This window comes from Falco cherrug, chromosome 20 (assembly GCF_023634085.1).
Source record: "Falco cherrug isolate bFalChe1 chromosome 20, bFalChe1.pri, whole genome shotgun sequence".
In the NCBI taxonomy this organism is placed as follows: Eukaryota; Metazoa; Chordata; class Aves; order Falconiformes; family Falconidae; genus Falco; species Falco cherrug.
This window is the reverse complement of record NC_073716.1, coordinates 3,883,164-3,908,227: the sequence shown is the minus strand read 5'-3', so window position 1 is coordinate 3,908,227 and position 25,064 is coordinate 3,883,164. Positions and strand designations below refer to the sequence as shown.

The 25,064-nt window shown below is 50.5% G+C and overlaps 1 protein-coding gene and 1 long non-coding RNA gene across 4 annotated transcripts; one reads left to right on the top strand and one right to left on the bottom strand.

Annotated features, from left to right (window-relative positions):
* Positions 1-620: 620 nt before the first annotated feature.
* On the top strand, positions 621-9,221 carry LOC129734388 (uncharacterized). 3 transcript variants are annotated; one of them, XR_008730001.1, is made up of 4 exons: positions 624-5,676; positions 5,759-5,796; positions 6,086-6,210; positions 6,342-9,221. It is a non-coding gene; the product is annotated as an uncharacterized LOC129734388 (long non-coding RNA). The 3 variants fall into 3 exon arrangements; XR_008730000.1 differs by having other exon boundaries at positions 621-5,676; positions 5,759-6,210; XR_008729999.1 differs by having other exon boundaries at positions 621-6,210.
* Positions 7,545-23,485, bottom strand: CCR7 (C-C motif chemokine receptor 7). Its single transcript, XM_014280065.3, has 3 exons — positions 22,542-23,485; positions 14,895-14,944; positions 7,545-13,110 (listed from the first exon to the last, which is right to left on the bottom strand). The coding sequence occupies exons 1-3, from the start codon at positions 22,549-22,551 to the stop codon at positions 12,046-12,048; spliced, it is 1,125 nt and encodes a 374-aa protein (XP_014135540.2). The 5' UTR covers positions 22,552-23,485; the 3' UTR covers positions 7,545-12,045.
* Between the last annotated feature and the right edge of the window lie 1,579 nt (positions 23,486-25,064).

The window sequence follows — 25,064 nt, the reverse complement described above, 5'->3', positions numbered from 1 at the left end:
TGCAGTGCCTGCGCCCGCTCCTGGCTGCTTGACTGATGCCAGTGATAAAATCCCCATTTCCTGAGCGGCGGTGGGACTCATGCTCCAGACGTGACTTGGGCTGCGCTACGGGCAGAGCTAGCGGAACCTCGAAGGACAACGCTGCTCTGTCCTGCCATAGCCCGGCCTGGGGCACAAACAAGCTGTCATTCCATTTATCATTGCATCACTCATTTTGGGGGGTCTGCTTGGGCATTTTTTAGTAAATAGCTTTTCTTTCTCACCTCTTGCATGTATCCTGGTTTTTAATGGTCTTTGGAAAATGCCTAGTGAAACATCTTTAAGGCCAAAAACAGGTGTCTGATGCCTTATCTGTTTGCTCACATTCTGGTTTGCGGGGGAGAAGTGAGTTGGCAGCATCTCGGAGAACAAAATATTGAAGTGTTTTTCTAAGTGTGGGGAAACTTTCCTTGATAACAGATTTCATGTCACTGTATGTTTATTTCTTTAAAGCTTGGGTAGGTGGAGTGTGGGCTGTGGGCTGTATCCCTTTCAGGTAAAAGCCATCTGCCTAGGTGGAGCAACCTTTGTTGTTTTTGTTCATTTAACTTCTGCAGAAAGCCACAAAGAAAAGACTTTTCTATGCAAACAAGGGGAAGAGGCATTACCGGAGTGAACCCCCATGGAGCCAGGGAGGTTTCAGTTTGCAATAAGTGCGTTTGGAGGTGAAATGGAGGTGGCAGCTTCTGCTGCTGGTTGTGTTGCAGAGCCCTGCCGTGCATCCTCCCGCGTGTTTAGCTGGCGGAGCCCCGCGGCAGATGAGAAGAGTGGGCATAGCACGGGGGCTCTTCTGGGGCTGAGCGCTGCAGACGTGTCAGGTGGAGGGGTTTGAAGTATGCGTTGAAAGCAGTAATTGCCCTGGCGTTAGCCTCCATTAAAATCAAAAAAAGCAAAGTTAAATTATGCCTCACACATGCTGGAGGAGCGTAGAAGCCTTCACAGGAAGAGCATCTAAGAGGTTTGGCCTCTTCCCCCTGAAATAAGCGGCTGAAATAAGCATGTTTCTCCATGATGTTGAGAAAGAACCTAATTCTGGGTTTTTCATGTGCATTTTTGCTGGCAAATACAGGAATCGCTGTGTAACATAATGCCGGTGACTTGTTAATAGGGTTTTAGGGAAACAGAAAGACTCTAGCAGTTAGCAGGGGTACCGTCTGCTGTGGAAATTTCTGTTCTAACTTCTTGCCAGCTGTGGCTTTCCTACGGTGCAAGATTTACACCTCTGCAAGGTTTGTTCTCACCTGCATCGCAATGACTAAGTCTTTGAGTCATCGAGTGTGGCCTTGGCTGAAATGATGGTTGTTTTTTTTTCTTGGTTCATCTACAAAAGCTTGGAAGCTAAGGCTGTCCACTGTTTTGTAGGGACCCGGCAGCAGCGTGGGGCTTAAGGAATTTGGCTTTTTGTGGGGTTTTGGGTAGAAATTTGTGGTTACGCTCAAGCAACCTGTTTTCACGGGGCTGCTGCATACGTGCAGGTTCCGGCGCTGCACGTGACAGCAGCAATTGAGCTCCCCGTGGGTTAGATTGTGGAGTGATTAAAAATCCGAATGAGGCCTTGTGGGGCAAAATGCATATTTGTAAAGTTCACTTTTTTTTAAAAAAAAAGCTGCTTTCTTCAGCTGCCTGAAAAAATCACAGCTCCTGGGCTTGGGAAGGGGTTGCCCTCTGCTCGCACCCTGCTCATTGTGCTGAGCTGCAGCAGCTGCGGTGCAGTGTCCCAAGGGATCCCGAGTGGTGGGAGGTGACTGAAAAAGGCCATTTATGTGTTTCAAAATTATCTAGGAGATCTGGGTACGAAGCTAGTGGAAGGCGATACATGGGAGATGTCATTTTTACGGGAAGAGGTGAGAAACATGAAGTTCAGCATTCCAAACGGATTATTGAAATCCCATGGAAAAGGCACTGGCAGTCTGATTCAGAGCTAAAAAGAGAGTGACTCAAAGCCTTTTAAAAATTGTTTCCAGTATATTTACATTAAGCCAAACTAAAATGACTACTTTTTAGCCTGCTTGCCCGCAGAGGGCTTGAATATGGTTGGGTTCATAGTGCTGGAACCCACACCTTTATTGCAGGGGGAAGTTTTCCCGAGTTTTTCCCGAAGTCCCGGCTTGGTGGGTGCAGCGTGGTGCCTGCGGTGGAGCGTTGCTGAGCCTTTCCCACATGGTGTCAGCATCTCTCAGCCAGAGGGCTAAGAGATTAGTAAGGCCCCTTGGTTTGGGGATTTACCAGGCTCTAACCAGAGAGCAGAGGTTTGGCTGGGAGCCTTCTCCAAGGAAAAGCCTGGATTTTCACCTCCTGGGTGACCGAAGGTGAGAGGAGGAGAGCAGCTCGGAGGGAAGGATGCAGAGGAGATGGTGTCCCTGCTCCTCAGAACTCACAGCTTTGTGTCCCGCTGGCTGCCGGTTGCTGGTGCTGATGGCCACAGCCAGAAGGGACCGTGACCGTGGATGTACCATAGGTCACTGGGAGCCTGGCTGGGGTGTGGTGGCTTTGCAGGGCTTGGGGCCGTTGTGAGCATGCCTTCTGTGACCTGCCTTTGCATATCGTCGGTATTTGTTGTTTTCAGGCAGCTTCCCCTTGCAGGAAGGAGAAGGAAGTGTTTGCATCTTGGTTACTACTCACTGAAGCATCATTTCAGAGCGTGTTTCAGGCCATGTGCCCTGACCGACAAACTCGATGCGTGTCTGCCTGGTGGGGAAAGACTTTTTTTTGTACTGCCGATTATAAAGGGCATGAATTTCCAAGCTGAGGATCACCGTTAACTGCTCAGCAAGGAGATACCTCCCTCCTTCCCAGAGTGCTGTAAGGATCTGTAAGGATCGCCGCTGGCCAGGGTCAGCCAGGAGGTGCCTCGGACCCTCTGCTGCTGCTGCTGCCCCTCTCCCCCTACGCGTGCTTCGCTGTCACTCATGGGCAACACGTCTGGGACACGCTGGGGTTCGGCTGTTCCTAACGGGACCGTGATCCCGAGGGAGAGAGACTGACCCTCCCCATGGGACATTGCCACCGCGGTGGCAGCCAGTGGGCTGTGGACTGGGGAGCTGTCTGCCGGGGGTGCGCTGGCTCAGATGGCGTCGTGACGTGCTCCCTGCTCAGGAGCAGGTCTCTGGTGTGGGCACATACCAGGAGCCTGAAGTCCCCAAAGAGGGGCAGCTCCTCTGCAGAACTGCTGTCCCACTAGTGCATCACCATCGTGCCCCCTTGTGCGGCAGCGGCACTGGGGCTGGGGCAGCTGCGGCGAGTGGCAGGAGAGCTGTGGTGCTACGGGATGATGCTCCACCATCTTCTCAGTTGCAGGGTGAGCCGGCGTGGAGGGCGCACATCCAGCAGCTGCAGCCCACGTAATGCCCAAAACAGGATGCCCAGCTGAGGAGGCAGCATCGCAGGGCTCGTGATGGCATGGAGACCTTTTCTGTTGTTTGCCATCTGCTTCAAAACAGTCCCCACGTCTCTGGCTGCACGCCTGGTGGCTGTTTGTTAGGTTGTGCAGGCAGCACTGGCACGTGAGGGGTTGCTCATTTGTAGGTGGGGGTGGAGGCCCACCAGAAGCCGCTAGCAATAAAGACATTTTGATGAGTCTTGTCAGGATCTGGGTACCTGCCAGTTCTGCTGCAGTCCCCCCCCCCCAAGCCTGGAGGAAGCTGCATCTGTTGGGGCGCAGCTCTGGGATGCTCAGCGCCTCTCCCGTGCAGTCGGGTCAGGGAGTTTGAGCAGGAGCGTTGCAGCTACCTGCGGCCCCCTGGCAAGGCAGATGAGAACCGACTGCAAACGTGTTAACCTCTTCAAAGGCGTCTTGCGCAACTCCCCGTTGAAGAGCAGGGCTGAGCTGCAGAGTGGCAATTGCTGCTGGCTGTGTTAGTCATCCAGAGAGAGAGTTGTTTTTCCTTCTCCCCCTCCCCGCCCTGGTGCAGGGGTAGAGGTTCTTGCTCACTACTTGGTGTGGCCAAAACTTAGAAGAAGAAATGTGTTATCTCTGAGGGAATCGGTCAACTCTCCCCTAAAAATGTGAGCTTCTATTTGTGCACCTCAGGTGGTGAGATTTTGCTCCAGCGGGTATTGATTTTTGCTGTGATAGCCCCCCCGAGTCTGCAACCAGTTCTGCTGGGAGACAGATGCAAATATGAACGTGTGTGTGTGTGTGTGTTCACATCTCCTTCCACACGGAGTGATTCCCTGATAATAATGTGCAAAGCTGTGGGTGTACTAAAGAAACCTGCGGGGTTGCGCTACCTGTCCGAGTTACACGGATCAAGCAGAGAGAGCCGAGGTCTTTAGAGTCAGGATCCGTGGTGGGGCAGCGTGCTCCTGCAGCAGGGGGCAAGATTTCCTTTGCTTTTCTTGTAATTAAAATTGGTAAACCGGAATGCCTATATTTCTAGACCACAAGAAGGCGTGCGGGATGGGGATGGGAGGAAGTCACCAGTGGTACCAGACAAAGGTTTTTTGGATGTCCAGCTCAGCACCTTCATTTTCAGACAGTTGGGTGGGAAACAGGTTGCCTGTGTTGGGTGTGCGAGTGTAAAAGCTGGAAGTGTCTCTTGGAAAGGAAGGCTTGAAGGAGTCTTTGGGAAAGGCTCGTGAGTCACTTCTGCTTGTGAAGATTTTATTTTTTACTCCCTGGTTAGCTAAGAGTATTTTACAAGAACCTTTTCCTTCTCTGGAGCATTCAGCCACTTGGGGTTTGGTCGTTTTGTGCGTATAAACCAGGACATGGTCCCAGAGGAGCTCAGCTTTTCAGTTTTACACTGCAGCGTAACCTTCGGGACAGGTGGGGACTGAAAAGTAGCTGCATTTGTCACTGTCCTCTTGCTGCCCTGGGCTTGCACAGCAGTTCTGGGGTTCTTCAAGCCTTAACAGACACCTACATGAAATCCACCTTGTTGCAAATCCGGTAGAAGTCTCCGCACCCAGGGGACAGCAGACGAAGTAGTTCCTCTTCCCTGTGTTCTGCCAGGAGGGCGTTTGCTCCACATCTACAGCCGCTGGGATCTTACCTCCTCACCTCACGTTGTATAGCATGAACATTTCATACCAGCTCGCAGGGTAAGGCAGAAATGAAGTGTCATGAACCTCATGAAAGGTCCTGTTGTTCTAAGTGGAATTTAGACGGCGCTCCTACATAAAGAAGAAGGAATTAGAGTCCGTGGGAGAAGTTCTGGGTTTGGTACAGGGCGATGTGCACAGGCTCCGAATCCTGGAAGGCCTTTCGGGCTGGGAATTATTTGGTCCTTTCCTGCAGGGTGATTCTAGTCATTAGAATTGACCTTCAAGTCACAGAAATTTCCCAATAAAGCACATAATTACTCAAGAGTTAGGGTTTTGTGCAACAGTGCTCATCAGCAAGGAAAGGAAAGTAAATATCTGCTTGCTCTCTTATTTTAGACAATTGAATTAAAACCCCCAAAGCATCAGGAAGGGAAGTTCAGAGTTTCAGTTCCTGCAAGCTGAAGGTTTGCATGGGTTCAGCAATGACAAATACATGAGATCATGCCTAGTTGGGCTCAGCATCTGCGGTGCGTGCGGTGAAGGTGAACCGAAAGTCTCCGGTACTTGTTAAGACCTGAAGAAGATTTTTGTAACGAGCTGTGGCAGTGACAGGTGTTGGTTTAATATCGAGGAGGTTGGACTCCTGCTTGGGTAATACTCTTGGCTCTGGGAAGAACTGGGGTCTTACGGAAAGGCAAAAGGGAAAAATAACTTTTTTCTTTTTTTTTTGCAGTTTGAGGATGGGTTATCCTGCCACCTGGAGCTGAGCCTGTGGGTGCTTAAATACCTGCAATTTCTGCAAAATCTAAACACCTGAGGGCTTCTCTTCGTTTTTGGCGAGAGGGTGGGAAGGCTGCCATGCATGGGACTAGTAACAGTGCGAGGAACTCCTGTTCCTGCTTTTGGAAAGTGATATTTTAGCTCTGGTTTAGTCCTTGGGGAGGAAGCGCAGGATTGACTCGGGGCACTGCGGAGCAGAGCTGGGGATACAACCTGTATTTTTAAAGTCTTGTCCAGGCTTTTCACCACTGGATCTGACTGGGTTCCCTTTCCCCCACAGTGTCACTACTGGGAACACGCAGACAGCGAAGCTGCTGTGGCCACGTAGCCTTTGGGTGTAATCGTGCAGTGCTGGTCCGGAGGCTTGTGCCAGCACAAAGGGGCAGCCAAGCAGGAAAAGACCTGGTAAAGACCAAATATTTCTAGCTAATCTTTTTCTTCCTTCTAGTCAGCCACCTTTTTTTTTTTTTTCCCCCATCTTCTTCCATCCTTCTTATTCTGACCCTTGTGTACTGCGCATTCGCCTGTTGATACAGATCACCACAAGGAAGAAACTGCCCGTTTTGGGAAGCATGTCTACAAAGAACTCAGCAAAACCCCGTGAAGACTCCATCCCTTTGGATCTTTTCTGGTTTTATGGTCAGCCACATCTGAAGCTAGAAGGTTATTTGTTATGTGACAAATGCTCTTCTCTTTCCCACCCCCCCAAAGTGTACTGCCACCGCAGGGGGGGCTGGAAGGAGGGTGAGGTGGTCCAGCAGCGGCTCGTGCTGCTGTCGTTAAACACAGCGTGATGCTGTTTATCTGGTTCATTTTCTTTAAAGTCCAACTGCATGTTTTTGTCCCATCTTATGTGCCACCAGGAGGCTCTGAGCCGGTCCAGCTGCCTTCTAATCTATAAAAAGTCTTTGCTTTTCAATCTGGCCCGGCCCTTTGATCTCCTTGCTTTGAGGTCACAAAGCTGCTTGTGATGATGCCAACAAGGCGCAGCTGAGGTCTCAGCTGACTTAAGTTTCCCCAGATCCATCTTAGGGTGGCTCAGGTAGGGGGGGAGAAATCTCCTGGTGTGGAGAGAAACCCCAGCGCCAGCCCGTTGGGGGAAGTGGCCCCGGGCAAGGCAGCTCTGCTGAGGAGCCAGGGAGGAGGACCATGCAAGAACTTCTCCCCCGAGGTCTGACACCTCCACCCCCACAACAGGAATTGGCGTTATTTTTCCATATAAAAGAAGATGTGGGGAGAGGAAACCATAGCCCACTCTCAGCTATTCTGACAGCTACACTGTGCCACCACCCTTCCTCATCACCCATGTGTGGTATTTTTAGGGTTCGCCTCATTTAACTCCAGCTCATTCTTTCTTAGACTGACAAGGGCTTCCCTCCCGTAGCTACCCAGGTGGCACATCAAAAACCACAGCTGTGCCAGGAGCAGCTTCACCTCCACCATCGTATTCATCCATTCGTTCACCAGCCGGTGATGGGAGGCGGCACCTGGGACAGCATGAGAAGGGAGAGGACAAACCAGAGCCTGCTCTGAGGGGGTGGATGGATGGATGGATGGATGGATGGATGGATGGGTGGATGGGTGGATGGATGCAGCTGCACTTAGTGAGGCCTCATTCCATTTTTCCTTCCCCCTACTTCCAGTTTACCTCCAGCCCAGATCCCTTTGGTACTGTGGGCTTTTAAGCCAAAAGACACATTAGCACACGTGCATTGATAAAGAACTGGCAGGGAAGGGGAAGCAATTAGCAGCGATACTTTATTTGGAGCAATGAGGAGTCCAGGGCTTCTAAGCAATGAAGAGGTTTCCCACGGTGACTTGGAGAAGGGATGGCAGGACCCACCTGGAGTCCCCATGGCTGGGACGAGGTGGTAGATGTCTCTTCTGCTTTGCGTGTAGTTTATTGCAGACCAGCAGCTCCTTTCTGTAGCGAGGGCTGGGCTTTTTTAACTGACTTTTGAAAGAAGATTGAAACCTGAGATTGGTCCCAGTCCCCTAGTGATTGGTTCCAGTCCCTTAGTGAAATGTAAAAGGAGGCTTCTTTCTCTGTCTTGCTGGTGAAAGGTACTAAAATGGGTTAAATCCATCCTAGAAATGCACCTCTCTTCCTGTAGCAGGTTCTGTGTGCTTTGGCCGGGGTATTTGTGATGTAAGGTGTGACCTCGGAGGATTGCTTGGTGGGCTGAGTTTTTACTTGTTTAAATTAGGGTTGCAAGTTGGAGTCTCCCGTTTTCTTAAAATTTGGGATCTTTCCTGTTGAAAAGCTTGGCTCAGGGTCAACTCGGAGAAGCACAGGGACCTGTTCAGCGTGGTGGTTCTCTGCAGCTCCCTGGTTCTGCTTCTGTACCGCGCGTGCTGCAGTTCCTGCTGCTGTTGCAGCCGCCTGCATCTCTCACGGCTGAGCGACACGGACTCGGGGCAGTCGTGACTTCTGACCTAGCCGTGGCAAGCGAGACCTAATGTTTATTTAAAGACCCTTGTGTTTAGACTGTTATTCTCTAGAGTTGCGTTGCGGTGCTGTGGTCTTGAGATGTTCCTTATCGCTGCTGGAACCTCTGGGCTGGGTGCTGAAACTGGTCTTAATGCTTTCTCTCTAGGGAGAAACCATGAGAGAGGCGCGCTGTCTAGCGAAAGCAGAAATGGTCCTTAGTTTTGGCACTTAACCATCCAGCTTCATGTCTCCTGGTTTTCTTGGAGGTTCCTTCCTCTTTGATTCCATGGCTGCAATTCTAAACCACTTTTTGGTAAAGGCTATTGAACATCCCTCTTTGCATAAATTCACTGGGGAGGTCAGGGAGAAACGGTCTGTGCCCTTGTGGTCCCTGCCTCTACCTTGAGCAATTTTCCCAGTAATACGGTATTTCATGATGGACTTCTTACATTTGAAAGTGAACAAGAAAACGGTACAACATTTTATTTCCTATATAGGCTTTTCAGTGATAAGGAGCCATCAGGTATATCCAGTAGTGGAGCAGCGTTAAGGCGGTGGGGTAAATAGTTAAAATAAAAGCTACTACTTAATGTGTTGGTGACTTGTTTACTGTGTAATTCATCAACAATTGAAGTAAACCAGCTTTTTTTCTATTTAGTTTGGTTTTTTTCTGCAGGGCAGTACTGGTACAAAGGTAGGTTAATTGACAAACAGCTCTTGACAGGACCAGAAGGATGTGATACGAGCTGTTATGATACATACAAAATATGTCCTATGGAGGAAATACAATGGAAAAACAACGGTACCTTTTTCTTTTTTTTTTAAATTGTTATAATTTATTTTCCACAAATAGCAAAATACAGTCAGTTTTCAGACTTCAGTGGGGAATCTCAGGTTAGGATCTAAGGCCAATGTTAATGTGATTCATCTAAATGAGTGGCAAATTTGTCCTGACCATTAAATAAAATTAAAAAAAAAAAAAAAACAGCCCTGCACTCTGAAGTCACTGCTGTCTTGCTGAGGTGGCACCAGATGATGCTTTTAGTACCTCATTTGTAGGGCAGCAGCTGCGTGTTTTCCCATTTAGAATACATTGAGCTGGTGAAGACCCGAAGACCCCCCCAGTCTGTAGAAGGGGGGATGGCTTTTATCAAACAGGAGTCAAGTACAGTTGCATGTTTTGGTGAAGCAATGCTCCTTGCTAGAATAAGTTAGGTGAATCTATTTTGTATAAAATTTTAGTGAAAGCAGTGCATTTTCAGGGTACATTCACGTACATACTTTTTCCCTGTGTAAAGCAGCTTTACATATATGAATACACATTAAGAATATATTGTTACTGATGAGGAAAACTAAAAAGACCCTGTATTATGGGTAGTCCTTGCTCTGGTGAAGTTCTTGTTGTCTGAGCATCTCGCCTGAGTCAGGGCTGTAGGAACAAACCCAGAACAGATGACTATTGGGTGTCAGTCATAACCCCCCAGTTTGCACCATGGAGAAGCAGCGCTTCTGTACGTTGCATGGGCATTACGAGAGAAAATGCGTTGAAGGATTGGGGGGGATTGTAGCTCCGGTCACGTGGAGCAGAAGGTGCTTTCCTCCTGAATCCCAGCTCTTGGCAAAATCCCATACCCCAAAGCCAAATGGTTTATGAAGAATTTATTTCATTATGATGGCAGCCAGCTATATAACTGGCGACACTGTCTCAAAACCAGCTCACCGAAGTCTTTCCTTGGAAGGTTGATTTTCATTCTCACGTCTCTAAAGCAATGGTGTTCAACTGATGATCCAGGGAGTTCCCTGTATCGCTCCTGATGGATCCATGCGTGGTATTGAATAAAGTATAAACATCTTTTTAGTAAAGTGTGTTTTGCTCCGTGTGTCCACTGGAATGTGCCTTAACAGCTTCTACAAGCGGGTTGAGGTGCTGCTCCGGAGGGTGAGGCTCCGTGCCTCGGCTCAGCCGGGCTACTGCTGCCCCGCAGCTCCTGGCCAAACCTTTTCCCATTGACGTCTGGCTCCCGGGAGCTGTGCTCTGCGGGGCTTTTACCACTTGCACCTCCATGACAGATGCCCAAACAATTGCAGCAGCTCCTCCCCGGGTGACATTCAGATGTCACACGACAAGCAGTTCCCAGGGTATTCATCTGTCGTAGGAATCTTCCCTCTTCCAGTAGAAGCGCCAACTGGCATTATATTCTGGGCTTCTTTTCAAGGTCTTATTTTACATGACAATAATCTGTTGTTCAGCTGCCACGTTCCTTTCAAGTAGGTGACCCTGGCAGTAATCTTCCACACGTGACTGTCCCGGCGTTTAAATCCAGCCGCAGTGAATGGCATCTTTATTAGCCCTGACAGTCTGGATGCAAAACACGTTCTCAATAGCTTATATGTGAAATACACGTCTGAGTTAAAAGCCAGCTGCTAATGTCCTTCTAGAAAGGCACGCTGATGGGGAAGGGAGAAGAAACCCCACATTCTTCTCTATGTCTCGAGGTCAGAAGCAATAGCACAGAAGGCAGCCGATACAGCTGGGTACAAGCGAGCTTTGGCCACTGGCACGCTGAAGGGGTTGAACCATGGGCACAACTGTATCCTGAATTTGAGTGTTTTTGCCTTAAGAAATGCACATGCATTTGCCCTGGGCTTCAGCCTTTAACCTTCTGAGGATTCTGGCGCCAGTCTGCTAAAATCTTTATACCAAGTGAGTGAGCAAACCATCCCTCAGCCCATCGAGAGTGAGGGTGACACTGGTACAGGCTGGATGGCCGAGCGATAAAGATGTCTTTTAAGCAGCTGGCTGGATCGGTGCAGAAGTACCTGTTTCTCAGCTCAGATTTGTGTGCTTGGGGATTGGAAAGACACGGGTCATTTGGAGCTTGTAACCCATTTTTCTTTGCGCAAGCAGGTTGAATCTAACCTGTGCCAGCTGCCCCTACCTCCACCTGGTGCAGACAGGTGCCCTTCCAGAAGCTCAAGGAGACTATTTCCAGAGCGGAGCAGCATTTCTAATGGATTCAAGCCCACGTTGGGATGGAATAATAATACCTTGTGCTTCTCAGGATGCACCTTCTTTGTAGGTGAAACACCAGATGCAGGTAGAAATGAAGCAGAACTGGTATTTTCCTGACAAACATAGGAGTTGCTACAATAATAGACAACATTCTTGGAATTGTTTATACCATATGTGTGGATTTAGTATTAGTTATGGAAATTTCTGGCTTTTCATGGGGGAAGGCAGAGCAGAGAACGGTGTGCTAGGATACTCCGCAGCTTATATTGCATATTGGATTAAGCTTGGCGCCTGAGGCTGGTGCTGTCCTGTCTTGAAGACTGAGCCAGTGCAACGGGCATAATTTTTGTAGGCATGGAAGAGCAATATGTAGACTTGTTAAAAGCACCATTCCAAGCCAGGATGATGCTCTTGGACATTCAGCTCTAAAGCAAGCAATTCTGTTGCGCAAATATCTGTTTCTCTTGGTATTTGTTGCTTTTAGGGAGAATGTTCCATTTCGAGCATTTCTCATTTTGACTAAAGACTAAAAGAAAGGTGAAATGACATAACAACTCTAAACTGACTGGCCTCCCTCTCCTTTGCTTTGCTAACGGTCACAGTTTTATTCAAGTCTCTCCATCCACAGGAGTATTGCCTAGCAGTGCTTGTTGCCTGGAATAGGGGGATGCTCCTGGGTTTTCCTCCTGCAGCTGCCTTTCCTACAGCAGCGGCAGGTCTTGCTCTACCAGTATCTCAGAACAGAGGACGTGTACAAAACTGTTCCAGCTTGGCCAAAGCCTGCTGGGAGCTTGGCTCATGGGGAGAAGGTGGTGGTCGTCTCTGTCTCCATAGCGAAGGAAAATCTCTTGCTCTCGCGGCAGGTGGACAGCTGCCAGAGGCGCTCCTGGCTCAGGCAGCCCAGCTCCTTCAGGAGCTTGAAGAGGTCATTGCGGAATTTGACACCGATGAAGGCGTAGAGGAAAGGGTTGAGGCAGCATCGGAAGCAGGCGAGGGTGTAGGTCACGTCATCCGCCACGTCAAGCTTCTTGCTCTCCTCGCATGAGCTGGTGTGGTTGAAGGCTGAGATGGTCTTGGCCAGCATGACGCCGTTGTAGGGCAGCTGGAAGACAACAAAGACGATTACCACGGCGATGATGACCTTGATGGCTTTATTCTTCTCAAAGTTGCGGGCCTGGAGTAATGTTTTGATGATGATGAGGTAGCAGACAGACATGACCAGCAGGGGAAATAAGAAGCCAAAAACCATTTGGGACACTTTGATGCCAGTGTTGAAGGTCTGCAGGTCATTAGCGATGATAGAACAACGGGGATGGTTGTCACGGTCATTTACACCACTGTGAACCAGCTCAGGGATCGAGAGGATGAAGGCCAGGAGCCAAATGAGGATGCATGTAACCTTGCTAATGAATATCATCCGGGGACGAAAGCGGTGGGCTGAGGCAGCCTGAACGATGGCAAAGTACCTGTCGATGCTGATGGACAGGAGGAGCAGCATCCCGCTGAAGAAACTCATTTTGCAGATGCAGTAGACGGCTTTGCAGGCAAACTCCCCAAAAAGCCAGTGCATGGCTGCGCTTGTGGCCCAGAAGGGGAGGGTCAGCAGGAAGAGGATGTCTGCCAGGGCCAGGTTCAGGAGATAGATGTCCGTCATGGTCTTGAGCCTCTTGAAGTAGATGTAGGTGAGCATCACCAGCCCGTTCCCCAGCAGCCCCGTGAAGCAGATGAGGGTGTACATGGCTGGGAGGAAGGCAGCGCGGAAGTTACGGACTTCTTCCTTCTCACACAGGGTCTCGAACATGGTGTAGTCGATGGTGATGTTGGAGTCATAGTCATCGGTGACATTGTTGCCGGCACAGAACTGGAACAGGGAAGACAAGAAGAGTGTGTTGGGACAGGTACTGTGCTGTGTTCCAAGGGTGTCGATCTGTGGGGCAGGCAGCAGCATCCAGCTGCAGCCCACGGAGAAACCCCAGGGACTTCCCGAGCATGGGCTTATGCCAACGTCATGGACCCAGCTGGCAGGATCTGGTGGCTGAAAACATTCCCCATAAGTACGTGGGGTCTGGGCTTTTTGGAGGGGCTCAGAGTGGGAATTCTACCAGAAAAGTTTAGTGCTCAGCCTGGAAGCGCTTGGTGTGCGGCTGCTTTCCAGAACGTTCCAGGACCCGCATACAGCTGCATGCACATAGCCAGCTGTCGGATGCAATGTGAAAAATAATACATCCTTCAGCATCCTCCTCTCAGCAGGGGCAATGTTTCCTCTCGACTAACTCTACTTGTGAGGCATAAAATGACTTCAGTATTCCCTCCCCCATCTCAGCTATTCCCATTGCTCCCATCCCCTCCTCCCTGTGACCGTGCGAGAAGGGGCTGCCGTGGTTGTAACTGGCAGCGACCTGGCATGGCAAGTGCCAGCGTCACCGAACCACAGGATGGTTTGAGTCAGAAAGGACCATGGGCAGGGACACCTGCCACTAGCCCAGGTTGCTCTGAGCCCCATCCAGCCTGGCATCCCGGCCTTCCTGGTCTTGCTGCCACCCCATCCCCCCCGCAGCGAGGGCCAAGCCCGCCGAGTGCTGGGAGCAAAGGGAGGGCAAAGCCAGAGCCTCCCAGGGCTCTTTCCTCTGCTAAAGTGATGGAGAGAGATGTCAATGAGACCTGGGGAAATGCAGCGAAGCAGGAAGCTGTTACTGCGCTGGCATGGACGTGTTGCCGGTGTCTCATTCAGGCCCCTGATCTAAGTCCTGATTATGGTTTCGTCTTCCTACACTGCCGTAACCTACGGGGCAGAGTGAGCCTGTGGTATCTGTGCCCTGCTTTTTTGTGACTTATTAATCTCTGGTACCTTCACTCCATCGCACCGAGATGAAAGGTTTCCCCTGGATACCCCCCGCCTGTTATCGGTGAGTATCTCAGCGTGCTCTCCATCTCAGGCAGGCTTGGCTTTCACCACATCCTGCCTGCTACCTGGAGGCATGCCACCAGAAGTGAAAGGGAAAAGAAAGAGGCTGCAAGACTCTCCCTGCTCTGCTGAGCCCGGTGGAGAGCTGGGGCTGGGGGCTGCAGCGTGGCTGAGCTGTGGGGGTGTGAGCGCTGGCGCTGCACCCTGCGGTCCGAGAGCAGGTCACGGCACGGCGTGGTGCTTTGGGTTCTTCCTGCTTAAGATTGACTCTGAGCAAGGACAAGCGGAGGAAGAAGCTGAACTCTTCCTCCCTGGGCATGGCAGCAATTCAGCACTGACCTGTGTTGAAGCCCAGCGCTGGCCGAGTACCTGCAGGGAGCAGCGAGCTGGCTCTGCCCCAGCGCTCGCTGGAGGATGCTCTCGTCTTTCCTGAAAATGCTCATTTTGCTGCTAGCGAGGGACTTGGTGCTAACAGTCTAGGCCTTCCTAAAGTCACAGGATATGTCATTGTTTCTGTTCTCTCTTTGTTTTCTCTCCTTTGTTTTTCTCTAGCACTGCTCTGCTGTCTCCCCACCCACCTCCTTGGGGCTGGATCCTGCGTGCCAGCGGCCGTTCCCCCCCACGCATCTCTGCAGGGCTGTGGGTGGCTGCTTTTTTGCCTGTCGAAAGTTTTCGTCATCTCTCTTTACCCACAACACAAAGGCAGCTGGATTTCAACAACGTTGCTTTTAACATCTTACCTGAAAAATTAGAGGAAGGCTGAAAACAAGGGTGACCTTTAGCTGCTTGCCTGTAGAAGAAGGAGACAGGCGTTAGCTGGCGTTAGTTGAGTGGGGGTTTTCCACATGATGCTCACTCTGAAAAAGCAGCAGTAGCACACTTGACCACGGCATTCTCAACCCTGCAAAGCTCCCCACGGCTGGGTAAACTAAAACCTGGTGAAGATGCTAACAGGATAACCCAGGGCCACACAAGTTACTGTCAGAGCACAAAGTCTCAGGAGTCTGGCCCCTCCAGTTTCATCTGTAAAGGCTCATAGCTAAGGACAGTTACCCTGTGCACAGTGTACTAATTTTTATTTTATATGGGGTTTTAATTATTGTTTTTTCCCTACAGATGGACAGCAGCCTGCCCCCTGTGCCTTGTTCTGAGCTGTGGGGGTGTAGCATACTCAACCCATGTAAAAACGTACAGCTGTGAGCGCCCAGCTATAGATATATATAAATCGGGCCCAGCTGTTCCCCGCCGGTGCGGTGACCGATCTGCGGAACAGGAAAGCTCAGCTCCTGGCAGGATGTGCAGAACTGAAGCTGGCTGAAATTTATTGCTTGTCTCTTAAATGTCTTAAAATTGGCTGCTGCTGCCTTTGGATGTGAAGATACAGGATGTTGACAGCTGGGAGGAAAAATTTCAATTCAGAGCCAGATGTGATAATGGTGAGAGCAATCTCGGGCAAACAGTTCTTCCTGCTGTGGTTAGCAGAGGCAGGGAGGCCAGTGAAAGCTTTTTCTTTGCTCTATTTAAAGCATGTACCACCATCTACCTTGGGCATTTGCGACTGAAAGTTGCTCAATGTAGAAGTGATTTGGCAGCTGGGAGAAAGCCCTGGCCGCTGCTCTGGCACGAACAGAAGACGTGTCCTTCCTTGAAGGAGAGTTGGCACCAGCTGTTCTGAGCATCATGCTGCTCATCCCAGGATGCTTCTCTAGGCACTGGCTTGTTCCCTGTGCCGCAGCCTCTCATTTCCCTCCTGATTAGCTGCTCCAGGGTCACTAAGCAAGGCTGGGGCAGAGGCGGGAGATGCCTTTGGCTTTCAGCTGCCTGTTTCTCCTAGGGAGCACGGCTTTCTCTTCATGGCCTTTTCATAAATTTGACTGATCAGTTTGCACCTCTCACGCTGGGCAGCCTGATGTATGCAGCTCCGCTCTGTTCCTTTGCCGAGCTCCTTTGCCCCCTTCCCTGTTCTGCCCGTCTCCTCTTCAGGTGTTGCAGTGGACCAGGATGATGAACTTCCACTGCTCATGGTAACTGCAGCCATTGCACCAGTATCCCCACTTCAAGTCGCGTGCAGTAGCATTGTTAATGACAGAAATCGTTACTTGGGCACCTGCGATTGGAGATGCTTGTTTGGATGTGAGCAGTGATGTGTCAGCTGAGAGATCTTTGGCCACGAGTGGAAATATTCACGCTTCTCACCCCCAGAGCCTGCGTGTGAGCTTCCCACTGTCTTGTAGAAGTTTGTGCCTTGCCTTTCCCCCTTGTTTTCGTCTTTTACACTCATGCAGCTGGGTGCTCAGTTCTGTTCACACCCCCTCACCTTCTCTGAACCCTCCTGGGGGAATCTGGGGAGGGTAATAGTGCCTCGTCAGTGCCGTTTGCATCAGGAATGGAGGGTGGCAAGGCTGGGCTTGAGGGGGGAGGCAGGGGCTTGGCGAAACGCTCTGTCTGCACTTTCTGTCTGTCTGATGGCTTTCACTCTGACCAGTCCCAGACTTGCAGGAAGAGGTTTGGTGAGCATCTGGGGTAGCCATCTCTCCCTTCGAGATGCTGATCTGACTTTCACATATTAACACAGGAAATACTCTGAAAGCCCAAACCACTCAAAATCCACAAGCCTTGACTGTCATTGCCCTCCCTGCCTGGGACACAGGTGTGGGGTCCCTGATCCCCCCCAACCATCAGAGTCTCCAGTCTTCTGTTGGCCAGGCGTCTTCATGGCTTGGTTTCTGGGGGAGTCCTGGAGTTGGTGCTTATGTCTGCCCGCTGATGGATAATAATTACTTGGCCACGCTGGGCAGGGGTTGAGGCCTCAAAGGCAATTCACTTCCTAGCAGCTGTATAAAAAGGAGGCAGAGGAGAGGAACCACTCTCAGGCTACAGAGGAAAGGCACCGACCTGAATCCGGCTCCATCAGTGCATTGCTGTCGGCATTTTTCACTCATTTCATGCAAAGAACTGCCCGGTGCCAGGCTGATGTGCCGGTGGGGCCAGTCTAGGGCATTGCCCCCCAGGTGCAGCATCCTTTTCCTCCACCACTTTCTGCATCACCCCCTCAAGTCGAAGGACCGGACCAGCCCAGCCCTTAATCTGAAAAGTCATCAGTGTGCAGCCCTGGTGAGTTGCTGTTCTGTACTTTTTTTTTTCCTCCTTAACATGCTCTGAGGCATCTAACAAAATAGGACTGATGAAGTGACTCAACTAACGATCCTGAAACAGTTCAGTGAAGTATCATTCCTTTAAAGATCTTCACACTGGTTTACAACCCCCCCTTCGGTTACCGTTTCAAGTGTCTTAAATGTCAAATGATTTTTTTCAATATAAAAAAAAAAGCTTGCACAGTTTCTTCCCCTCTTTCTGTACACCCCCCCCCTTTCAACTTACTCATTTGCAAAGGCATAATGAGAGAGTCATTTGCAAAGGCATAATGAGAGAGGCGATGCAGCCTCGTGGTCCCCACGCAGGAGTTTGTTGAGCGGGTCCCTGCGTCACCAGTTTCAGGCAGACTGGACGAGGCTGATGTCTCCCTGCAATGCTCTGAGGGTCCAAGGCAGCAGGGGAGAGGGACCACAAGCAAATTAATTGCATAGAGGAAATGAGACATGCCCTGGAGCTTAACAGGCATTTTTGGGTAGCTTTCTTTACTTTTTATTTTCCTTTTTTTTTTTTTCCCTATCTGGTAGTTCTCTGCTGTGGGTATTTTCCTAAAGTTTTGTTCCTCAAAATATTAAGAAAAAACCAACAAAAAAACCTCTCAAAAATCCCCATGAACAGTTGAACTAGAAACCTCATTTATAAAAAGACAACATTTATAAAAAGCGAATGAGTCAGACACGTTATCAAGCCCCACGTCAGCCCCCTTGTCCCTCAGCTGGTGACGTGCTGGTTTGCTGCAGTTCTCAAAGCATGCTCCTGTCCTGCGGGCCCTGGGAAAAGGTGGAAAGGAGAATTGTTCCGTGTGAATGGAAGAGGGAAGGGTCTGCTGTTAATGGCAGGGCAGGGCGGAGAGGGGACAACAACCCATCCATCCTGAAAATCTTCCTCCACAGAGCGAGCGCAATTGGGATCCATCCCGCTGAGCTCTAGCCCTTGGCACCTGGGTGGGCGTTTCGGCTCCCTCGATAGCAAAGGGAAAGAAACGGGTGGGTTTGAGTCCAGGGTCAAGGCCATAGGGTGGGCACCTGGGGTGCAGCTCCTGCCACCCCACAGCAGAAGGGTGGGTGGGTTCGGACAGCTGTATCCATCCAGCTCATCTGAAGCTCCCTGCCATCACAACTGATCTCAATCAAGATAAAAGAAGCTGTAGTAGCTGTGAACCCCCCCCGGGCATGCCCAGAAAAGCTGCTGATAGTAAGAAATACTTGGTAGCAGAAAGTCTACCCAGAGGAGTAGAAACAGAACTGTGTGGGATGGTTAAAACAGGTTGGAGAAACCAAATCCTGCAGGATGGAGCACTGGGTCGGCTCCTGCCTGGCAGCTCCGGCTCTAACTGGAGCAGTGGGGAGCAGCAGCAGCAGCGTGCTGGTGCTGGGGAAGGCACCAAGTGGAAACGAGAGTCCGGCAAGAGTATTGGCAAAGCCTGGCAAACTGGCTCGGGCTAAACCCTCGTGGTGAAAGAATTATTTTTCTGTTGGCCAGAAACCGCAAAGCAAAAGTTTCGTTCTCGAGCACCTCAGCATGTGGAGGCAGCGAGTAACGTACTGTTTATATCTTTAAACATGTACCGGTTTCTGCTGCCTCTTCACCATCGCTAGAGTAGGCTTTTGGGGGAAGAACCAGGTATTTCTGAGAAAAATTAATCATACTTAAATATATAATGACTGTTGGCAGTTACAGCTCAGTGCTCGTTCTCTGCCACCTTTCCCCTCTGCTTCTCACAACTGGCACAGGAGCGATACCATCGTTTCAGGAATGAACAGTCCCAATGAAACTTAAGTCATGCTTCTATCTCACGGCTTCATATATCTGTTAGAGAAGAAATTTAATAATTACCTGCCTCCACCCCTTTTTAGGAAACTGTGAATCAAAAGACAAGATAAGCAGAGATAAGCAAGTTCAGAATGAATTTAAGTGAGCTACCTGTGTTTCCTATGTGTGTGTAAAAAACCCCAAAAAAACCCAAAAACCCAAAACCCAAAAACCCCAGCAGCAGCACTAATGCTGTGCATCTTCCAGTGCAAAATATTTATTTTGGAATATTCCTTTGAAATACAGTACTAGGATAAAATCCCAAAGGATGAAAATTGTTGTACTATTCTTGTCAGGTTCTCACTAATTTTTTCTTCTTCCTGTCATAATTAACCGTTACCAGTTAGTTGAAGTCAGAGTAACAGCTGCCCTCCCAAATACTGAAAAACTTAAGTAAAGAAACCTACAGGGCACCCACATAATGCTGCAGAGGCCAGGGATGTAAAGGAGAGCAGGGTGCTGAGGGGTGGAGAGGTCCAGCTGGGCTGCGGTGCTGATTGGGATGCAGGGCTTCCCATATGGTGCTGGTTGGGATGCAGGGCTCCCCAGATGGTGCTAGGGATGCAGGGCTCCCCAGATGGTGCTGGTTGGGATGCAGGGCTCCCCAGATGGTGCTAGGGATGCAGGGCTCCCCAGATGGTGCTGGTTGGGATGCAGGGCTTCCCAAGTGGTGCTGGTTGGGATGCAGGGCTTCCCATATGGTGCTGGTTGGGATGCAGGGCTCCCCAGATGGTGCTAGGGATGCAGGGCTCCCCAGATGGTGCTGGTTGGGATGCAGGGCTCCCCAAGTGGTGCTGGTTGGGATGCAGGGCTCCCCAAATGGTGCTAGGGATGAAGGGCTCCCCAGATGGTGCTGGTTGGGATGCAGGGCTTCCCAAGTGGTGCTGGTTGGGATGCAGGGCTCCTCAGATGGTGCTGGTTGGGATGCAGGGCTCCCCAGATGGTGCTAGGGATGCAGGGCTCCCCAGATGGTGCTGGTTGGGATGCAGGGCTTCCCAAGTGGTGCTGGTTGGGATGCAGGGCTCCTCAGATGGTGCTGGTTGGGATGCAGGGCTCCCCAGATGGTGCTAGGGATGCAGGGCTCCCCAGATGGTGCTGGTTGGGATGCAGGGCTCCCCAGATGGTGCTGGTTGGGATGCAGGGCTTCCCAAGTGGTGCTGGTTGGGATGCAGGGCTCCTCAGATGGTGCTGGTTGGGATGCAGGGCTCCCCAGATGGTGCTAGGGATGCAGGGCTCCCCAGATGGTGCTGGTTGGGATGCAGGGCTTCCCAAGTGGTGCTGGTTGGGATGCAGGGCTCCTCAGATGGTGCTGGTTGGGATGCAGGGCTCCCCAGATGGTGCTAGGGATGCAGGGCTCCCCAGATGGTGCTGGTTGGGATGCAGGGCTTCCCAAGTGGTGCTGGTTGGGATGCAGGGCTCCCCAAATGGTGCTAGGGATGCAGGGCTCCCCAGATGGTGCTGGTTGGGATGCAGGGCTCCCCAGATGGTGCTAGGGATGCAGGGCTCCCCAGATGGTGCTGGTTGGGATGCAGGGCTTCCCAAATGATGCTGGTTGGGATGCAGGGCTTCCCAAATGGTGCTGGTTGGGATGCAGGGCTTCCCAAATGGTGCTGGTTGGGATGCAGGACTCCCCAAGTGGTGCTGGTTGGGATGCAGCACTTCCCAAATGGTGCTGGTTGGGATGCAGCACTTCCCAAGCCAACGATTCCCAGAAGCTGCCGGGAGACATCCATGAGAAGGCTCCCTCTGCCCTTTCCCTGCTCCTGCCTGGTGGGTCCTATGGGAGCCAGGAGCTCCAGCGAGCACCGTGGGAGCATCCCGCATCCCCCAGTGTCACGTTGGAGCCTGGGAGACCCTGGGCTCCCCCTTCCCAGCTGCTGTACAGGGCTTTGCATCCAGACACTGCGCACGGAACCCCCCTCTGCTTCATTCAGAAATCACCGGAGACCTTTCCAGAGGAGAAATCCCTGCCTGGGAAAGGGACTAGTTTGTGGGCTGAAACAGTGGACAAAGATACAAAAAGGAAGAAGTGCCAAATTTTCCCAGCTGCACCAGCCTGACTCTGCTGTTGCGCGCGTCACTAGTGTTTTGCATCTGAATTTCTTCAAAAACAGGTGAGGGCAATCGTCCCCCTTCATGTGGCACAGTCGGAGGCACCAGTATGGAACTGGGTGCTCAAATCTCAGTGTGGTCACAGGCTGCAGCTCTGCCTGCAGTGCTTCCCATGGGACCCCCGCGCCCCCCTGCACGCTGCGGTTAATTTAAGGCTCCAATTTGCAAATGTCATAGAGAAAAGGCAGTGACGCCTCCCGTTTTACCCTGTAATTCATTACACCCGGAGCAGGGCTTTACTGGGCTGAACTTGGTGGCTCTGTCCCATCCTCTCGCCATCCTCACTGCAGCTCTGCCCGTGCTCACCGGCACGGAGAGGTAGAAGTTGGGTTTTAAACCCGGATTGGTTAATCTGCTTTTAAACTAACTTACCCATCTGAGCTCTTGCATTTGTCCCTCTTCCCCGCACTCCCTCAGATTAGTGTTTGCACATATTTGAGCATAAAAAAACATAATAAAAAGGGAATAAATCTGACAGTCTTCGAGGAGAAAGAGCGTGCATCTTATGTGCCGTGTCCCTGACCCATGGTGCCATCTCCCCTCCTACAGCTCCTCAGCTCCTCAAGCTCCGGGCAGTGGGTGCCCACAGAGCTCTGGGTGTGAAAGTACAATAAGAAATGGCAAAGGAAAGTTTGAAACTTTCAAGATGAAACAGAAAGAGTCTTGTGCTTCCTGGGCTAACAGGATACGGACCAAAGAGAAGGGGATTCTCTCGCTTGCTTGCTTCTCTCTGCCTGCTTCATGATGGAGGAATCCATGGGAACACAGACCCCTACAGGTGCACCGGCTCAGGGCTGCTCCAGCTCCGAGCAAGCACAGAACTGCAAAGTTTTGTTGCTGCAGTGAAAATATTTGTTAATAGAAACAATCTGTAAAAGTCTGGACAGACTTAGCTAGCAGTAACCACAGATATGCTTGCTCCTGCTTCCTTTGATTCATTCCCTGAATTAAAACGTTGCCAAGGAGGTGCATTCTCTTTTTTTTAATAAGTATTTTTTAGTAAGAACAGAGAAGAAAAGGTACATGCTATGTGAGAAGAGCTTATTTGCTTTGGGACAAAATAGCCCCTTGAAATTGGCTACAAGCCTATTTTTTATGTGTGTGTTTCTGAAGTTAATTGATTGGAGGGGTTTTGAGCATGTAGAAGAGAACTGTGCATTTCTTTTTTAATAGTCGATATAAGAAAGATGAAAGTCTTTTATACTGTTCTACTCTGTTAAAAGTGCTCCATCCCTGTGTCATGAGGCATGGATTTGGGCATGATTGATAAAGCAGAAGACAAAGGCGGAGGCTGCAGAGCAGGTACTCACCACTCTCCATGGTCTCGTTGTGAAGGGAGATGAAGTCACCAGGTTCGCAAGAGCATCATAGGTTCCAGCACAGCTCAGCACGCCGCAGCTCCTTCCAGGGACCCTCTTTGGGAACCTCTGCCTTTTATACTTCCTGCACCTCTGCAAGAGGCTCGTGACACACCCTTGCGTGGCTGACATTTAGTCGATGCTCCTCCTCGTCTTTCACTGATACAGGACGGTTGTGCTGCATGCCACGCTACCTTCAGGCGCTCCGGGTGCTCAGGTGCTTCCTCAGCACGTGCAGCGAGGGGCGGCACGCACGCACTACCGAGACTCGGTAAAAGTGGGTTCTGCTTTTGCACTGACACATGAGAAATTGTCTGTGGTGAAGGGGCAAAAAAATATCTCCTTTCTCCTTATCTCTTCTCTCCAGAGCAGATCCTGCTTCATCTGCCAGAGCATCCACCAGAAACGAGTGCTGTAGGAAACAGGGAGGATCCCCATCTCTGCCAGACCCTTTTTTTCTGGGGAACATGTTCAACCAGCACATGAAAAAAATCTCCGCATGCAGGACTGCTGGCAGCCAGCATCCCTTTGCCCTTCTCCCACACGCTTACAGCATCCTCTCTAGATTCTCAGCAGCTCAAACAAGTAAGTGGACTTCCCCCCTCCTTTCTGCTTCTGGGTGGTTTTGTGTTACCATCTGCTGAGTATCAGCATGCATCATCTTCCTCAAAAGGTTTTGCGCTTTTGCGGTCCCATGCCTTCCCCACCATCACGTTAATGCAGAAGTTCAGGACCTGCAGTGCTGTCAGCCATCCCATCCTGGTCCTAAGTGGATCATCAATACAAATCAGGGGCTTTTGCTCCGTGGTTGCCCAAGGTGGACCCTTGCTCTTGGAACAGACTCCTCGAACAAGGCAGCAACATCCCCAGCTCCTCAGGAACTCACCTTCCTTCCAAGGCGACTCAAAAGTATTCACTTTGGCATCTTGTCCTCTGCGTCCTCTTCTTACGAGATGGCAATGCTGTTACGGCAGCCAGGACAGATGGGAAAATGACAGGTCACTAGGATGGGTCCTGGACGGAGCTTGCAGTCCCCAACAGGTTCCAAAGCACCTGGTGCTTCGGGGCTTACCCTGAATTACTGTCCCATCACCTGTGCGGAGCTGGGGGAAGATGGAACAGCTCAGGATGGACCCAAACAAGCCAGTTCGCTGAGGAACTGGGAAAGTTCCCAGGGAACTTCCAAAACCAGCCAGAAAGACCAGTGTTATGAGAGAGAGAGAACACAGCTCAGGCAATGTTTCAGTGTTTGTGTGGCTGGGATGGGAGACACCTCAAAAGGCATTATTCTGCTTCAGCAAATGGACATAAAGGAAAACCTGTGGTACCTGTGTTATCTCTCCATTAGCCTAAATGCAACATTTGCTCTGCATCAGACAAGTAACGGTGTAGTTAGTTAAATTGCTGTTATAACAGATCTCTGCGCCAGGCAGCCGTTGTCTGGCTCTCATGCATCACTGTCCTGTTCAGGGTAATCTGATCAGTGTCTTAATTACCCGACCGTTACTGGGATATATATTACAAGGAGCAGATAAGCTGTGTTCAGTGAGTTGATCCGTTACATCAACACCAGCATCTCAGCCCTGCTGCTCCTACAACCTTCAGAGGCAGAATCGAGCTCCCTGCCAGTGCCTCCAGCCAGCATCCAGGCAGAATTGTTTTGGGAATGATGCCTTCCCTAAACGTTAGAACACTAAGAGCAGTGAATGTTCTGTAATCTGTGGCTCATGTAAGGACTTTTCACTGCTGGGAAGAGCTGATTTGGTTCCCTTTAGCGTACAGCACTCGAAGATCTGAAGATTTTGTGCTGTTCAAAAAAACTCCACCCCAACATTACCATGGCATGTTTCTATTTAAATTATCGTAAGGTAACGTAACAGCTAACCACAGCCAAAACAGGACTTTAGTAGAATTTGAGCACATGTGAGCATCCGAAACTAAAACTACTGATCACTTGCTGCCTTGCCTGTAACACCAGCTCCTTCGACATGAGGCCAAACATTTTGCTCCCTGGCTCTCGCAAGCCCTAATTAAACGTATCTGAAGTTGAGGGTCCTGAGGATGGTCTCAGATCCGATGTAAACACCCGTCCACAGTTTCAGACCTTCCTTAGACGTTGTGCCAGCCCAGCCGTCACTTAAAAACCTTCTTGGTTTTTCATGGCAGGCCAGTTGCCACTGTGGTTCTGATCCCCTTCTGGGGTCTGTAATGGGCACAATTCCAGGGCTTGAAGACCATCAGCATTTTTATCTGGCTTCCCAGAAGGTGACCTGCACTTCCCTTAGCTCTCTAAGCACCACCACGGGCTTTTCATCACGCTTGCTTTCGAATTCTCTCAGCAGGCAGGTGCAGCTTGCATCTTTGCAACTCTATTTATTGCTCCATTTTCCTTTTGTTCATCGATATCCAAGCAGGTAAGCAGCCTTTGAGAGCTTTATCTTGTAACCACTTCCTCCAAGAAGGACCAGAGATGAA

Coding starts and splice junctions, on each gene's coding strand:
- CCR7 (XM_014280065.3), bottom strand. Junction 13,111..14,894: donor GCCTTCCTCTAATTTTTCAG/GTAAGATGTTAA, acceptor TCCCTGTTCCAG/TTCTGTGCCGGCAACAATGT.